At 40.3% G+C, this 17,871-nt stretch overlaps 1 protein-coding gene, 1 long non-coding RNA gene and 1 other non-coding gene across 4 annotated transcripts; 2 read left to right on the forward strand and 1 right to left on the reverse strand.

Moving 5' to 3' along the window:
* Nucleotides 1-2,203: 2,203 nt before the first annotated feature.
* LOC141944354 (uncharacterized) lies at nt 2,204-4,141 on the reverse strand. Its single transcript, XR_012629239.1, has 2 exons — nt 4,079-4,141; nt 2,204-3,156 (listed from the first exon to the last, which is right to left on the reverse strand). It is a non-coding gene; the product is annotated as an uncharacterized LOC141944354 (long non-coding RNA).
* Nucleotides 4,142-4,251: 110 nt separating this feature from the next.
* Nucleotides 4,252-13,768, forward strand: SLC25A3 (solute carrier family 25 member 3). Of its 2 annotated transcripts, none has more exons than XM_074870827.1 (8): nt 4,252-4,381; nt 4,535-4,688; nt 8,278-8,399; nt 11,260-11,439; nt 11,554-11,735; nt 12,462-12,634; nt 13,210-13,320; nt 13,434-13,768. In XM_074870827.1, the coding sequence occupies exons 2-8, from the start codon at nt 4,541-4,543 to the stop codon at nt 13,592-13,594; spliced, it is 1,077 nt and encodes a 358-aa protein (XP_074726928.1). In that variant the 5' UTR covers nt 4,252-4,381; nt 4,535-4,540; the 3' UTR covers nt 13,595-13,768. The 2 variants fall into 2 exon arrangements, with proteins under 2 accessions (XP_074726928.1, XP_074726927.1); XM_074870826.1 differs by lacking the exon at nt 8,278-8,399 and adding an exon at nt 8,564-8,685.
* LOC141944900 (small nucleolar RNA SNORA53) lies at nt 11,909-12,148 on the forward strand. The gene has a single exon (XR_012629360.1). It is a non-coding gene; the product is annotated as a small nucleolar RNA SNORA53 (small nucleolar RNA).
* Nucleotides 13,769-17,871: the final 4,103 nt, after the last annotated feature.

Genomic DNA, 17,871 nt, shown 5'->3' on the forward strand with positions numbered 1-17,871 from the left:
ATACAAAGTGCCAAAACAAAAATTTTAAATAATTTTGTTCCCTTAGTTTATCTTGACTTCTAGACAGAGCCAGGTTAAGCTCACAAACCAGAGCAATTTTATGGACTGGTATTAGTATCCAAATTCCAATTGCAAAAATTAGCTGAGTTCTGACGTAAATATTGCTTAAGTCCCTTTTAGGGCAAGAGCTACAAGAAGTCTGGAAAAAGGTCTGTGTAAGTTAATAGGCATGGCAATGTTTTTTGGTTTTGGTGGGTTCTCATGATTGGTTATACTGCTTAGAATGCTGTGCTGAAAACATGGCAGATTTGATTTGCCTGTCTGAAGTAGAGCTTTCTAACACAGAGCTTGTGCTTTTTCCTTTAAATTGTGTGCTAATCTTTTAACATGCACCCAGTCTCAGGAGTCGGTATCAGGCTGTGAATCACTGGAGGATATCGCTTGCAGCGTTGAGACAATTTTTTGATGCGTGATCCATGGTAAAGGCTGTGAGAGCTTTACCTAGTGTCTGAGCCAAGAAACTTTCAAGGAGGATCTTAAATTTAAATTGTGTGTGTTTTGAAACCTTAATTTTTATTTAAGTAGAAAATGGTGTGAAGGAACTTTTTCTTCCCTGAGTTTAACTGCTAGCAGTATCCTCAGTACTGCCCTACAGAATGCTTTCAGGTCCCTCCCAGGTTTGATCTACGTGTGTTTTGGTTTGTGTTTATCATGGCACAACTTAAAAAATCATGGTATTAAAACTCTCGCTTCCTGCTAATCACCTTCTTGACTAGTTCTGTAGGCAAATGATTAAAAAAAAAAAGTGTTAACTAGTTTGTGCAGAGTTAAATCGGAAAAGCTGAGTACAAAAAGAATACCTTTAAATAATAGAGCTCCAAAAGGAGACTGTTAAGCAGAAAAAATGTGTAATAATTACAAACGAAACTTGTAATATTGTGTGGCATGTCTTGTGTGTGGTATATTTGGCTTGCTTTGATATGACTGAAAAGCTTTTAAAAAAACCCCAAACTTCATCCGATTGATCAAAATAGATACAGGGCTGGGTTGTGATGTATAATTTTAAATTCTGTTTACAAACTTAGGCATTTCAGCATACCCTTTGTTGTCAATACAGCTTTTACTGTATGTTTGGTAAATCTACCTATCTTTGCCTGAAACTTTTGCTTTTCTTTTTCCTTGGGGAGTGCAACAGCAGGCTACAACAGATGTATACATACATGCATGTGTTCATACAGCACAGGGTATACAAGTTAATTCAACTTGTAAAATAGTCCTAAGGTGGCGTATATAAGTACTACATATATATTGATACCAAAAAGAATAATTCCTCAGATTTTCTGTCCCACCTCACTTTGAAATTTGTGGTCAGCATTGGTAGTTTGTGGTTTAAAAATTGTATCTGCATTGCCTTTATTTGCTGTTTAGGAAAAATAAGATGTTTTAGGGAAGAAAAACATGTAATGTCTGGGGAGAATTTAGATTAGAAAAGATTATCAGATGAGGACACTTACAGCAATGACTAATAAGAATAGGAGAGTTTTCAGTGCTTCCTGCATTCAGAGGATGTGACTGCTGTTGTTCAACCTAGCTAGTTTGGATCCTGTTGAAGGAGATCCTGCAGTGTTAAGGCTTCCCTTTGGGCTGTGAAACCTATTTACAGCTTGAATTGACCTGTTACTGATTCTCTAGAATCACGGTCTGGTAATTTTGGCATTGATACAATGAGTATGTAAACCACATGCCTACAACAGGAGCAGATGCTACTTGTGCTAACCTGATTATCAAAGATGTGGAACGTTGTTTCACTATCTTGTATATTTTTGAAAACAATGTCATCTGGAGAACAAGGTTATAAGAGCTTTGATTTTACTTACAGGCTTCATCAAAATGTTAAGAGCTGTGAAAAGTTATTGTAAGACAATTTCTTGGTTGTATGCTGCTTGGGGAACAGAGAGAGGATGCGTGTGGTGGGTGTTAATAACAGAAGGGAGAGATGTAATTAGGAAAACTTTGGAGTTGCCAAACAGACATTTTCTTAAACTCCCAACATTTGAAAAGCTACTGATTAGGAAGATGGATTTAATTTACAGTAGCTCTTTTCACTGTGAATCTGACAGGTGGACACCAAAAGGTAACACCTTTCAAGTCTTCATCTATTACTACCTTCAGTGTGTGTCAGAAATCAGATTAAGCTAGATGGTTTGAATTACAGCTGTTGCTATTTTATTATTTCACATCTGGGAAGAACTGAAGAGATTTTTTATGTAAAATGATATGCATTCAGCAGAGACATACATTTCATGGAGATATGTTAGACTTTGCTGTTTAATAGTACAGCTGTTAGAAGTTAACTCTCAGCTAAAACCAAGGAAACTGATCCACAGACTGTCAGTACTACTTGTGCACACAAATTGCCATTAGATTTATATAATCACGTTCATCCTTCATATTTGGAAGGAGCAGAGGTTTTCTGCATGTTAAAAATCAGAAAAGTCTGCAAGAATTGCAATGATTGTAATTTCAATATATGTATTGATACATGGTACGTAATTTCAAGAGAAGAACCCAAGTCTCAGTCATGTTTAGAGGTTATTAGCTAATTAAAAAAGTATTGGTGTTTGGCTTTTAGATAAAACATTGCTACCAACAATTGTTTAGATGCACATGAGTAGAGCAGAACAAGTAATGGCAAAATGAACAATTCTGTCCTGTCTTCCATCAGTGACAGTGAAGTAAACAGCACTTCAGTCTCTCAGCTGGTTGTTAAATGAAAGTAAAGAATGCAAGTTTCAGCTGACCTTTTCCCGCTCTGGAAGCAGCTGGACTCTAGTTTACTCAAGAGGGACTTAGCACTGTCACAGAAGTCTAGGTTGGCTATTTGGCATGTGTCATTTTTGCCTGTGTATGACAGTCTGCCTGGATCAACTTGGTTGTGAAATACAGCAAGCAGAGCCAAGTCCTAAGGTTAGTGTAGCAGGTCATCCTCCAGGAAGTTCGATAGGAGCCGCTCAGCTGACCGAAGGGGTGTTTCTTCAGTGTGGTGGCATAGGTGTTATCAGTTGCATTATGGCTCCATGCCCAGAAGTAATAGCTGGGATATCCAGTGCGTGCCTCCTGCTTTGCCGTCTTCTGTGCTTATGTTGTTACAGAGCACTATAATGGAAAGAATATGATCAAGAGGTGAAAACTTGGGAGTTCTTACCTCTTCAGTAACTGGAGAGCTGAACTGTGCTCTGCCACTTTTGTACTATGTAAATCAACTAAAATGAGTGAAATCATAGAGTGTTAGAAAAGGCATAGTTTAAGGTAGTTAAGGCCAAGCATGGTGCTGTGCTAAATAACATTCTACTTTTAACAAACCAGTAGCTAGCAATTCTTCTGTAAGCAGCTGCAGCTGTTGTAGCATGGGCGGTGTCAAGATGCCTTGCAAGCTTGACCTCCAGAGGTGAAATGCAGCTGTAGAGGCTGCAGGTAGTACATTTGGTGGCCTTCCTCCTGACCACGCTTGGGCTTACGCTGTGCTGTGGCAGGAGCCTGATGAAAGGGCTTAACCTTTTGTTAAGAGAGCTGTGTCTCGCAGCTTTACCAGGCTGTGATTAAAGTATTACTAGATGCAAGTAAACAAAACTGGAATCTGGGGCAATGCTGAGGGCTTCTTTAATTTTAAAACCAGGGTGTGATTCAAGGCAGGTCTGCCGGTGCCAGCAGCAGGGTGCTGCCACAGGGGTGATGTGCGTGTGGTGGCTGCGGAGCAGGCGCTGGAGAGCGTCTCTGGTTTGACATTGCCCTGGGCTGTAACAGCTCCCGAAGGCTGCGGGAAGCACGTGGACTAACCGGCAAGCGCCCAGAGAGGGGCAGTGAGAAGGCAGGCCCAGTTCTGGCACTGGGCTTAAGACGGGGAGAGCGCACTGATAGACCCTGTCTACCCAAAAAAACCCGTCTCCCTGCCGCTGGGCCTTCCGTCCGCGTTGCTCAGGTCTGTCGCGGCTGCGGTGCCAGCCTGACCTCTGCAAGGGCAGCCGCCGACCGCACCGGGAGCCGACGGGCAGCCGTGGGACTCAGACCGCGCACTCACCCCCCCTCCGAGCCCCCCGGGGCTCCGCTAGCCGAGCCCCCGCCTCGCCGCCCGGGGCGCGGCCTGGGGACCGGCAGGGACCGACCGCCCAGGGCGCGGTGCGCGAGGAGGGTTGGCCTCGCCTGCGCGTGCGCGACATCGCCGGTTCGCAGAGCGCCTCCGCCAATCGCGCTGCAGCTTCTTGGGCCCCGGCTCCGCCCCTCGCGTCGGCGAAGGACAAAGTGACGGAGCCGGGCGCGCGGTCAGCCTCTGCGCCGAGCTGCCGCCCGAGCAGCGGTCTGCGCGCTGCCGCCATCTTAGGAGGTGAGTCGGGGCGGTGTGGGGGCGACCTGCCCGCCCGGTGGGAGCCGCTGCTCGCCCCAGGGCGACGGGCTGCCTGGCGGGTGCGGGGCCATCTGGGAGGGCCCGTGGGACGCCTCCTAGTCCCAGCCGTTTTACTCTTCTCGTCCGTCTCAGGTCGCCATGTTCTCGTCCATCGTGCCGCTCACCCGGCTCAACCCCTTCTACGCGCCGCACTTCCAGCTGATCCAGGATGGGGTGAGGAAGCGTGCGGAGCCAGCGGAGGCGCCTACTACGCAGCGGAGCTTGGCGGCCGCATCCGCCGCTGAAGGTAAGAGAGGGAGGGACGGGTCGCGGCGGCGGCGAGGCCTGCGGGTGGTGGAGGCGCCGGTGCCCGTCGGGGCGGCGGAGGGAGGGTTAGCGCTCAGCGGGGCTCGGCCCGGACGGGGAGGAGCCGGCGCTAGGCCCACGCGCCCGCTTGGAGGACGAGGAAGGGCACGGGTGGGGGAGGCGCTGGCAGCCTCTTCCGCTCCCTGAGCGGTGGGTGCTGAGTGGCAGCAAGATCCGATGTTACCGGGAAAGGACACAGGAAGGTTCTGGTTCAGAGTAATTACAGAGGCTTCGGATGGATTCTGGCTTGGGAATAAGGGAGTGCTTTTTCTGGCTCTGCTGGGGATGTAGGCCCGTACTTCTTTCTTTCGCGGAGAAGAACATCACGTGAATCTGAATGGATTTGAAAGACCATTTCTCCCATCCTTTTATTTATTTTCCTCTTATTTTTCCCTCCTGTTTATTCACAGCTGGACACCTAAACATCTGGACACATTAGAGGTGCCTGCAATTGTTCTATTTTGTGGGTTTTTTCCCTGCTTTTTTTTTTCTTTTTCTCCTTTATAGTTTTGGGGCATATGCCAGATAGCTCTGCTGTCTTAAGATACAGTGATGCATTTTAGATTTAAGTGCAAGTGCTTCCTGTATGTTTCCTGATCACTTTTGTGACTTCCAAGGGTCAGACCTTGATGATACTGCTAATAGCAGAGGTAGATGTTAAAATTATAATTCTTTTAAGCTGTTAATAACTTAAAACTATCTCTTTGCCGTTATTTTACAAAAACCGATACCTATTCTGAAGTACTGTGATTACTGAAGTATGTTAGTGCTCTTTCATGAACATTCACATAATATGTGAAAGAGAGACAGACATTGGTGTGAGATCTTACCAAGTTTTCAAGTAAGGACTTCTGGCTTTCAGTGTCGTAATCTTATTGCTAGCTAACTAAAGCCTTAAATCGCTTTTCAGTATGCTAAAGATATTCAGTAGGTGCACTTATTTCTTAAAAGCGTTATGCTAATTCTTCATCCTGTTTGTAGGCAAATTCGGTCAAAGTTGACCATAATTTCTTAGTCTTTGTAGTTTTATCTGCTCTGTTCGTTATTTCACGTGCCAGTTGGTTCTCTGGCCTTTGTGTTGGGAGAGTAACATGTTGCAGAAGATAACTGGAGCTTACACAAGGTCACACAAAGTCAGTACAAACCACAAGACCTTCTGAGTTCAGCTTAGGGCAACAACTGTAACACAGCTCAGAGACAAAGTGTTTTATGATCGGCTCTTTGAATTTGTCCTTGCTAACATGTCAGATCAGAAGCAGAGAAATGAAATAGTTACGATGTAGCTGTCCTAACTGAGTAGGCATGTTTTTGTGCTGTATATTTATATTTCAGTAGCTTCAGAGTGTTTGTGCTAAGTCAGTCCTAGGTATGTTAGAATAACTTTCTTGCCCTTTGTACAACATATTTAGCTGGTGCTTTTTTTCAGATAACAGTTTTTAGGAAATTTGACTACTTCTGAAATAGAAAGTGTGGGATCTACTATGGCTTTTTTCCTAATACTGCCATACCACTACAAACTTAGGTACCTGTAAAGAGCTCAAATCTAATTGATACTGGCTTGTTTTTCTTAATTACTCTTTTTGAACACCTAGCCAACAGGTCAGTCTGAATAGCACTGTAGTAAAGCTCTACTTTTCTGTGGATTATACAGATGTCTGTCTCTGTCAGTTGAGGAGTATGACTTCTAACAGTAAATTGTTGTGAAAAAGGGAGTGTGAACAAATATTTCTGGTACCTGGGCAGCATGGTAACTACTGCAGTACTGTTGTGCTGCAGGCACAACTAGTTGCAGATGCAACTAGGCAGAGCTGAATAGAGACCAAGAGTCTGTTCTCCGATTACACCTTCATAGAAAGCCTTGTTTGTGTTTGTTTAACCAGTCATTCTGGCAAGTTGTAAACAAAATATTACTGCTGTCTGCAAATCTGCTAGCATAACCAAGCTACTTTAGAGGCGCGTGTAAGTCCTGGACTAGCATATTTACAGTCTTGAGCAGCATCTCAATTAAAAAAAATTCTCATAGGTTATGCATTATTCTTGACTGTTAACTGATTTCTCACTTTTAAGTTTAGGCTTAATACAGTGTCTGTGATTTGGAATTTGTTATTTTAGAATAAAGAAAAAACATTTTTGTTGTCTTGGTGATTAATTTTGAAGAGTAAGGTGAGAAGTGTGAATGTAAAATGTAATGTAAAATCTGGAGCATTCTGGGGAAGAAGTTCCCTTATAATAGCAAAGTTACGAGCTGGATAAGCCTGCTAGTGTTAACTGGTGCTCTGTTGATGCTGTTGAACATAATTGTAAATTTTTGTTGATGTTCATAAAGGAATTTATTTCAGAAGCAAAAAGACAGTGCAGAGAAGCTCTGAATAGGATAAGTTTTTTCTGTCTTTTTCATTAACGACTCTCTAAAGACAGTTCTTAAGTTGGTATAACCCTTTAATATCCCATTATATTGAAGTAACACCACTAGATCTAATAGCAGAAGAACCTAGATTATCCCTTGCTACTCTGGGGAATATTTTCTACATAGCATATTGTTTTCTATATGCTTATTCAGTATATTAGTTTTGCTTTTACTTATATATTTAAAATGCTAAGCATAGTAGAACTGTGCTGCTACCTTATGCTTATTTCGTACTGTTAATTGTAAACTTGAGTGTTTTCTGGTTGCATATAATCATACCCTCCCTAGCTTCTTCAGAAATGGAAGAGGGAAACTGATTATTGTTTTTCAGCTCCAGTAACTTTGTTCTATTGGATTTTGTGAAAATTAATAACTTGTTCTTAAGACTGGGTGGTTTTATATGTAGTACTGTATAGAACACTGCAAATTAAGTATCCCTTGATTAAATGTGATCTGAAAGATTCTTTAATGAACCCTGTTTATGGGCATTGAATGTGATGATTAATTTAATAACGTTCTGCAGTTTCATGAAACGGAAACTGCATAAATCTGAGATTCTGTATTTGAAAGAAATATTTTTTAAAAAAATGTATAAAGAATCTGAAAAATACCTGAAAATGTATCTTCCTAAAGATCCAGTGCTGATCTTGTAGATTTCTATGGTCTGTACTTAAATGCAGAAGTTGCGCTATCACAGAATATTTAACCAGAGAAGCTTTGTCTCAAGAATACTAGAGAAACACTATTCTTAATTCCTTGATAGAAGAAAATGTTGGACCTTGCAACTTCTGAGTCATAATTTCCACTAGCAGCTTCTGGGATTAATTTCTGTGGTTCAAGTGTGCTGTGAGCTAAAACTGAACTGTTTCTTCCATTGCTTTTTTTAAAGGAACAAACTCGATTTGGAAGGCTTAGAATGGAATCTTGTCAGTCCAAAAGGTGTTAATTTAAAGCAAGGGAATTATTTTTGAGTGTAACTCTACAGTTGAATAATACAGCATGGGACATTATTTCAGTTTAATACACTTGAGAAGGTAGCACTCAGTCAATTTTGTTTCTTTTCTGGTGTTTGTTACCATTTATGATTGATCATATATATCTGTAATTTTTTTCAATTAACTAGAATACAGCTGTGCGTATGGCTCAGGCAGATTCTTTATGCTTTGTGGCCTTGGTGGGATTATTAGCTGTGGAACAACACATACAGCACTGGTTCCTCTAGACCTGGTTAAATGCAGAATACAGGTTTGTTCTGCATGTTGGTATGTGGTGACATTGACAAAGCATGTTTAGTGTGGTATATTTAATCTACTAATGACTTGGAGGCATAAACTATCCCCTGGACATCACTGTCCAACAGTGCATGGAGTTTATGTAAAAGCATGGTGTGTCTTTATTTTTTGCTGCAGAATACAGTTGTGAATATGGCTCGCTCAAGTTTTATGCTCTCTGTGGCGTTGGTGGGGTCCTAAGTTGTGGCCTGACACACACTGCTGTTGTACCTCTGGATTTAGTGAAATGTCGTATGCAGGTTTGTATTAACTTAAACATTTATTAAACTTTTTCTCTATGTAGCCAGCATATTAAGAATTAACAGTAGGGACCCGGTCTTTTCTGGATGACAGGAAGTGAGTAAACTTGAATGGTCTTTTATCAAGTCTACTGCTGTGAGACTAACAAAGTACCACTTTCAAGAGAAGCAGGGACATTTAGGATATTCTAGAATTATTTTTGACTACATTTAAGGCATGTTTAACTGACTGTTTTTGCTGAAAGGCACCCACCACAATGTTACTCTTTGCTGGCTGGTAGGCTGTCTAGTGCTATTCATGTGCTTTTGGAGAAAGGAAATAGTATCTTTGGAAGATCTGTGGTTTTCAGCCTGGAGTGACATGCATGTGTAATTTGATCCATTAACGTTGTGGATATCGATGCATGGCTTATGGATTGGATACTTTCTAATGATGCCACTTTGAATAGAATAGGTAAAACTTGATATAGTATTGGTAAGGCCATCAGTGCTAGTTTCCTTGAAGTGGTTCTTAATCGAACTGAAAGGAGTGTCATCACATTGCACTTAATTTGCAATACCAACTTCCACATTAAAATCACCTAGTGAACAGCCATGGATAAAACATACTAGTGGATTTATTCAGGCAAATCTGTGCCTCAAAAGTGAAGCAAATTAAAGCACACTTCTGAATTTCTGGAAATAGAGTAGTTAATGACTTCCCTGTTGACACTGAATATAAAAGTGGCGATTTTGTAATTATAGAACTCCTGAAATTAGGAGGAAACTATAAATTAGTGAGGCCTACTACTTGCGCTAGGAGTACTGCATGTGATATCCTGTAAAATTGTGTTCTGGAAGGCCTTTATTTAGCATTCTTTACAAGAGAGGCTTTTTCACCTACTTGAGAGCATCTGAAATTCTGGTCTCAAACTAGTAATTCTGTAACACATCGGACAAACACAGGGTGCATCAAATGAGGGCAACGTGCTGCTTTCTACAAAATTTGCTTTGAGACCAGGCTAACTGTAGGAATTCCCTGTTTCTACTAGTAGAGAATAACTGTAACTGAGTATGTGTTTTATTTCTGAAATGTAGCTTAAGTGCACTCTTCTATTGTTACGGACTTCGTAATCTGAGATCTGTAGCTTGACTACCTGTGCCTAAGGTTTGAGCTTCCTGAGAAGGAGATTGATCACGGGTAAAGAGGGTGTAGCATCTCAAACAGTTCTTAATCTGACTGAAAATTGGGATAATGGGCAGAAGGCCTGAGAGCTATACAGTGCTGCATACACAACTGGGAGCAAGGCCTCATACTTGCCAGGCTTCAGCTGCTTGGTAGGTGTGCTCAGCTTGGGCTACCTGTCCTGGGCTGCTTATGTGGTAAGGGTGGTAGTACTTCCCCTTCCTTCTCCAGCACTAAGAGGAAGGTGCAACACGAGGGTTCCATGTGGATTCCAGCTGTGACCTTGTAAAACCTGTCAGCATTTATCTCTTTACAGATCCAGTACAGAGCATGTTACTAATCCTAGATTCTCCAGGAAGAAACCCGTTGCCTGCCCTCATGTCTTTTTAAGAAGTCACCTTTTCTGTAGATGATAAATAAGCATGGTTCCTACATGAACAGTTTCATTTTACAGTGCCCGAATAAATATGCAATTTTCTGAAATACTGAATATTTTAAAATTGACATATTTAGGTGAACTAGTTCTCAAGTAGGTTGTTGGCACACTGTAAGACAAAATATCAGTCACTGCAGGTTGGCATGCATGTCTCATAGCTCTTTCTGAAAGCTTTGGTTGACTTCTAATTTGATATCTTCTTATCTCTCTGAGGAAATGTTGGATGATGTCAAATATGAGAAGTAACAGTGTGATGTGACTTAAAATTTGTCAGAATGATCTGTTTAAGAATTTCTGTTAAATGGTTTCTTTTCACATGAAACAATTATTCAGGTTGGGTTTTTTTATTTCTGATAAGTTATTAATGAAATTTCACTGAAAGTTTTGTGTGCAGAAAATATTTTACTTCACTTTACTGTGAAGTCAAAGTACAAGTGTAGAACTTCTTGAATACTATTTGATCTGCTTTGCTCCATCTGTCTTAGTCTGACTGTGTGGAGGGATCAAACTAACAGTGGACAAATGACCTTTTCTGATGAAGAATCAAGTGAATCATAAGGTTTGGTTTGTGGCAACACTTGAGTGTACATAGGTATGACATGTAGAGTGGTTGAGATTGCTGACAGAAGCTGACAAATTTTTAAAGAATCTGATCTAAACATAGATATGCCAGTATACTACAGACGGTGTTAGAATAGTGATTTCAGTAAATCTCTCCGATACAGAAATTCGTATTGTTTCATGGTTCCTGAGTATTGAGGAACATACTGGCTGTTAAAATAAGTTAGGATTTGAGACTAGCAAATTACCGTTACAGTTACATTAGTGTAACTTTGTGGTGAGTACGAGTTATCCCTCCAGGGAACCTTAGGAAGCCAGCTGTGTGAGGAATTTAAGAATTTATATTTCAGGTGGGGGTGTGAGAAGGGAAATAATAAGCTATATCTAGAAATTAACTGCCTATTCTCTTTAGGTTGATCCACAAAAATACAAGAGCATCTTCAATGGATTTTCAGTGACAGTCAAAGAAGATGGTGTTCGTGGCTTGGCTAAGGGATGGGCTCCTACCTTTATTGGATATTCCATGCAGGGGCTTTGTAAATTTGGTTTCTATGAAGTTTTCAAAATCCTGTATGGCAACATGCTGGGAGAGGTAAGCTTTAGGTGGTTTACATGAGGCTATACATCTGCAACATAATAGTAGTAACACAGAGTAATCACAAAAGCGTGATTCATTAATAAAAATGTGTGTTTAAATTCACTTCAGGAAAATGCATATCTGTGGCGTACTTCACTATATTTAGCTGCATCTGCCAGTGCAGAGTTTTTTGCTGACATTGCTCTGGCTCCGATGGAAGCTGCTAAAGTTCGTATTCAGACACAGCCTGGATATGCAAACACTCTGCGGCAGGCTGTACCTAAAATGTTTGGAGAAGAAGGCATCTGGGCGTAAGTATATCTCGATTTTTATTTTTATCCAGGTTCTTGATGTTGAGTATTTTTTCCTAATGAAGAACTGTTGCCAAAACTATTTGTGGTCTTAGCTTATAATACTTTTTGGACTTTGTATTTCCACATAACAACATACTGCAGGGAATCTGTGCTGAACTAGCTGTTAATTCCACATGCTCCTTAGATCCATCTTTGTGAGTATCTTTGTGCTGAGTTCTGCTGGATAACTTCAGTTTCTAGCAGTTCCAGTCAGAGATATTCAGCAACTTTTTGGTTGTACAGTCAAAGATGCTTGAGTCATTGGCATGTAAGAGTAATATAACTGCATGTTAGCTTTCTGTTCTGATGGAAGTGGCTGTAAACATACGAGTCATGTATTACTATCGGGACTTGGCTGGTATGCAGACATGAGCCTTACTGCACTTGTAGTATCAGTGTGGCATTGCTGCAATGCATCATATTCTGAAAAGTGACTACAAAAACAGGTGTGCGGTGTAGTGATCAGGTAAATTCTAATTTGTGTTGCTGTTTCAAGTTAGTTCTTGGGAACTAATAAAACTTAAATTTCTGGTTCGTAGGTATTAAGACACTTAAGCCTTACAGTGTCAGTATTTAGAAGTTGTATTGTCGATAGCAACAATAAGCTAACTAATCTTTTCTCAAGTTAGACATGTACTTTAAATACTGGAGAAAATGAAATTGAGTGTCTCTTCTCTGGTTAAGTTTCTATAAAGGTGTTGCTCCGCTATGGATGAGACAGATTCCATACACAATGATGAAATTTGCCTGCTTTGAGCGTACTGTTGAAGCTCTCTACAAGTATGTCGTTCCCAAGCCACGAAGTGAATGTACAAAAGGAGAACAGCTGGTAGTCACATTTATTGCAGGCTATATTGGTAAGGAATCTTTTAAGTCCTACACTTCATTAATGGACTACCGCAACTCTAGAAGTCTATCCTTCCTCAGAATATCAAATAGATGTAACTAGAATGGCAGAACTTACTTCTCACTTTAAAATGTGAAGGGAAAAAAACCTATATTCAATCTGTAAGTGGAAAATGGGTCTGTAGTAGGACAGTGCTCTTAATTTTAAGTTCTATGTATTACCAATGTCAATGTCCAAGTTTAGAAACTGCAGTTGATTTAAGTGAAAAAACTTGCATCTTTGCTAGGCTGGGGAAGGTTGAAGGAAGGGGAGAGAAATCTGGATGAAAGGGGAATTTTCAATATTCAGAAGGAGTTTTGTTTCAGCAGAAGAGGTGATGCAAGAGCAGAACTGAGGTGTTTTCTAATATTCATGTCACATTGTAGGATGTAGCTGCTGTCCTTTTAGGATACAGGGAGGCTTGATGTAAATTGCACAGAAGTTATTAGAAGGTTTGGTTTCAGCTGGTTGTACTTAATGTACACAGTAATGGTACAGCTTGCTTCAGCTGTACACTACAGAACTAATGTCAAATTACTCTTTCAGCTGGTGTGTTCTGCGCAATTGTTTCCCATCCTGCTGACTCCGTGGTGTCTGTGTTGAACAAAGAAAAGGGCAGTTCTGCTTCACAGGTTCTTATGAGGCTTGGATTCAGAGGTACATCCTTACTTTTATGTATTTTGGATCAAGTGCTTGTGGTGTTTTGTCTTTTGGGGAAGATTTCTTTTTCCTGGCTTTGTATGCTACTCATCTTTTGTTTTGCTCTACAGGTGTATGGAAAGGTCTGTTTGCACGTATCATTATGATTGGTACCCTGACTGCACTACAGTGGTTCATCTACGATTCTGTGAAGGTTTATTTCAGACTTCCTCGTCCACCTCCACCTGAAATGCCAGAATCTCTGAAGAAGAAGCTTGGTCTAACTGAATAGACAACTCATGGACTGACTATGCTGGCTGTCCCAGTGATGAGTTTCATGAAACTTTTATATATTTGACTATGTAGAAAACAAACTATATGATGTCATTATTGGCTGTACCCTCATCCCACATGAGGGTTTAAATTCTACCACTGTCATTGCCTGAAATAAATGAGAAACAGAGTGCTTAGTGTCTGTTTACTACTGCATATGTAAGCTTCATTTCATAGCAGCAAATACCTCAAATACTTTCCCCCACCCCCTAAAAAATAATTTAACCTATTCTACACTTTAGGAACTAGAGAATTATGAAACAATTGTAACAAAAATAGGCTTTCGCTGTTTCCAGAGAAGTGCCAAGAACCTGTCATTGCAGAACAGCAGAAACTTAACCTGCAGTTCTATGCATTTTGAGTCCACTGTTTTATTTGCCTATAATAAGCTGTTACTGTAAAACAGCTGAATGGAATGGCTGAGATGAGACTGCAATCTGCTAGGGCATCCTGGTCATAATATTGGTGTTCTTCATAAAGGAACCTTACATGTAATAGAGCTGTTTCTGCTTTGGGGTGGTCATCCCAACATAACTAACTTATGCTTATTTGACTAACTTTTGCTTCTGTTGGCTTTGAATCACACCAAAGAACTCAGTCCTTCTGGTTGTACTGTGGAATTAAACAGTAGCTGCCACCTTAACAAAAGAAAAGCTGATGTTGATGAAGATTCTCAAAGATACCCAACCACTAAAAGCTTACTACAGCTTTACAGTAAAATAAAAATGCCTTGCCTCTTACTGTAGACTTTAATGAACTTGTCAACTTTTCCCTATACTTGGTTACTCCTGTGCTTTGATATATTTTTTTCTGAATTAGTTTAACTGTAAAGCAGAGTTTTGGTTGAACCATGCACTGCTGCAGTGCAAGAAGCCATACCAATCTTTTTTTGGACCTTACTTGATGGGAAGAAATCTAGGCTCCTAGACATGCAAGGGGAGACACTCGTGTAATGTTTTGTTAAGACAATGAATTTGTTTTTACCAGTCTTTTACAGAAAAATGAGCCTGCTGCATTCTGTGTTTTGTCTGTTCAAGAACCCACAGTTGATAATCACATTGAGAAAAATTCAGAAAATGCCTAATAGTATATAAGAGGTTCACCGTATCCAGTACTACTTTGTTCACTTAGAGCTGGAGCTTAAGTGTCTTTTGTGCAAAACTGTTTGGATATGCTGCCTTCCAGCATGTGAGCTTACGGTACTGAACTCTAGCTTGGCGTTCACATACGTTGTACTGTTCCTTCCTCTTGTGTCCTTCAGGGTCAAAAGAACAATGAAAGCAGGTGGCATGGGAGTAGCATAAATATACTGACCACTGTGTCTTACTGAAGTTTGATGTTCCTGCTACTATTTTACATAGTGTTGAGCTTCTCGCCCTCCGGGAAAACCCTCCTGACTTCCAAGATTTTGGATGGTTATGCTACCATCCAAATTGAATTGGTACCTTTCAAAATGTGGAGCAAAATCTAATATTCCCTGTCACCATGACACATTCTTAGAGTGGTTGGTATCAAACTGCATTATTTATACAGCAAAGTCAAATTCCGTAAGTCTAAATAAAACATTTGTACAACTACTTTGGTGTTGAATTAAATATATTTCATGATATAAGTATGTACATACATTTTGTTGCCCTATTGTGAGGGGGAAGCTTTGAAATTATTTAACGAATCATTAAATGCTCCGAAGAGCTTTCTTGGAGAAGAGCATTAACTATGACTTGATCTCATGTCAAGGCCACTGATGTTACATCAGCCTTTGAAGTTAACTTTTGTATGTGGTTAAACTTGTTAGAAAAAACAGTATCACTTTTGTGTACTGACTATCATAGCTTCTTTAAAGGCGTGTTTTAACTCAGTAGACTTTTGTTTCCTGGAAAACATCTCAAGTTCCTTCTAATCCTGAGAAAGTGAAGCACTTTTGTCACACTAAGGCAGGCAGAAGAGTGAGACAAACTTGGCTCAGGCAGTGAGGTAGTCTGTCAAGTAATCCAATGATAAGCTAAATTTCTCAAGACTGTTTTTTGCTCTATGTGGGAAGCAAAATCGCACACTTTTCCTCTAGAATTGGGTCACTTGTGCAGCCATTTTAAATATGTGCAGTAATAAGAGAATCTTAAATCTATTTTCTTACTGCTCAAGGGTAGACCTGAAACTACCTAAAGATGCTCAGATAATTTTATCAAGGTAGATCTGAGATAAGACTACGAGTGGCAACTAGCCATTCCCCTTCTCTAACTGAGAAAGGGAAAATATACTTTGGTACTTCTAGTGTTGAGTTTCAGTGGAAAACCTGAGAGAGAGCGCGCACAAGCCTTGCAGCTGCTGACTTCATTGACATTCAGCCAGAGGCTTGCTCGGATGCTTGAGATGAAGGGGTTTAATATAAAATGTTACTGCTTAAGAAGTCACCTACTGATAATTTTAAATAAGCTTTAGTGGAAAAACTAGTATTAAAATGCATTTAAAAGGTCAACTTTGTCATTGATAACTGCTTTATAGCATAATGTGTGGTAAGTTTTCCCGAAGTCAAAAGGATGGAGCAGAGGAAAAGCACAGTGGTGCTTTTGATGGACTTGAGCTTTTCTTGCAGGGAAGGTCCTGTATTGAAAAGGAGCACTCCATTTTGGACTTGGCTAACTCCGGACCAGTCACTAAACCCCAAAGTGCTTTGTAAAACATGGATTATGTGTAAGCTACTTGTGCATGTTGTTTTATGAGGGAGGAAACATCCTTTCTTGCTGTTACTGGAGCTGAGATCAGCTTTCTGGTTTAAAGCATACTGTCTATATAAATTTGGAATAACAATTCCATTTATGCCCTGTGTTTGTACCAGGTTGTACTACTATATGTACACATCAAATGTGCCGATACTTGCTGAAATGTTTGTTGCATATCATTTTAAAATGGGCTGTAATAATACAAATAGTTGTAATCATTTACATTTCTACATAGAAATGATGTAGTTCACGGTGAAAACAATAAACATCCTGCTTTTTTATAGTAAATATGAGTATCTTGGATAGCTGATCTTAGCAGTTATATGGGCTTGTTACAGAATACGAGTTTCATAACTGTTGTGGGAGAAGGATGTTGCTAGCAGAAACTTCTTGGCTGAGCTGATGTTCTAGTGTCTAAAAGTAGATTTTAATGTGTTGGGATTACTTTGCTTGTGTCACTTTTCAGCATTGATCACTTAATGCTGTTGTTGATTGGTTTTGATTCCCCCCCTTGTGAGTTGCTGGCAAGAATCTAATTGGCCAGTTCTACACCTGCACAGTAAGTTAAAGCAAAGATGTCCTGAGTATCGCTACAGGTTGGGCTGTATGGAATGATATGTTTTAAGTAGCATAGCTGTCATTATTACCTGAATCTCTCAATCACTTAATAAAATTATAGAGAGTATCCTTGAACACCCCTGGAAATGAACTATGTCAGGGGTAGTTTACTGAGCTGACACTCTCCTCACCACTGACAGTACTAAACCAGGGAGGTGGTGTTAGTAGTCTGCTTTAAATTTATGAAAAATACCTCTCTCTACACATCATCTTTTCCACTGTAGGAAGAGCTTTGGCTGTGTCCTCAAGACCAGTGTAATTACAAAGCTACTCTAAATCTTTCATTTAATTTTTTAGTACAGTGGAGGTGTGTGCTTGAAGAGCAAATGAGGATTTGTAATACCTGTGCAGATTATGCAAGAATTACTGATCACTCTGCTTACTTCTGAGCACAATACACCAGGTGTGTAAACTTTAGATCCTGGTGGGTTTTTTATTTTTTTATTTTATTTTTTTCAAGTAAACTTTACCTCTGTGACGTAAAGCTTTTTCTCTCGTTTGTAGCAACAAAGTTTCTGAAAGGATGGTAATACTTTGGACCTGCCCTTCCTGGGAAGGAAGGGTGGGTGGTCTGCATACATCTATAGATAAATTAATGGTTCTGTAACATTTTTTGCATGCTTCCCATGGGGACCATGAACAGGACTGTATACCCAGCTTTTCACTGGTAGATGTGTTTCAAGATTTGGAGGTTATTCATTTGGGGATTGAAAGTGAAATCGACAGTTTATCCTGGCTTATTTTCTGGTTACTGTTCCCAAAGTGAGAGTGTGTTCTTTTCATCCAGAAAGACCGCTTTGCTGTGTCATGACTTCTCTTATTAACTGTGCAGCTGGAGTGTATTTTCCACTTCTCTTTACTTGGGTAGATAGTGCTCTACTGGTTGTCCAGTTCTGCC

This window comes from Strix uralensis, chromosome 5, assembly GCF_047716275.1.
Source record: "Strix uralensis isolate ZFMK-TIS-50842 chromosome 5, bStrUra1, whole genome shotgun sequence".
Classification (NCBI taxonomy): domain Eukaryota; kingdom Metazoa; phylum Chordata; class Aves; order Strigiformes; family Strigidae; genus Strix; species Strix uralensis.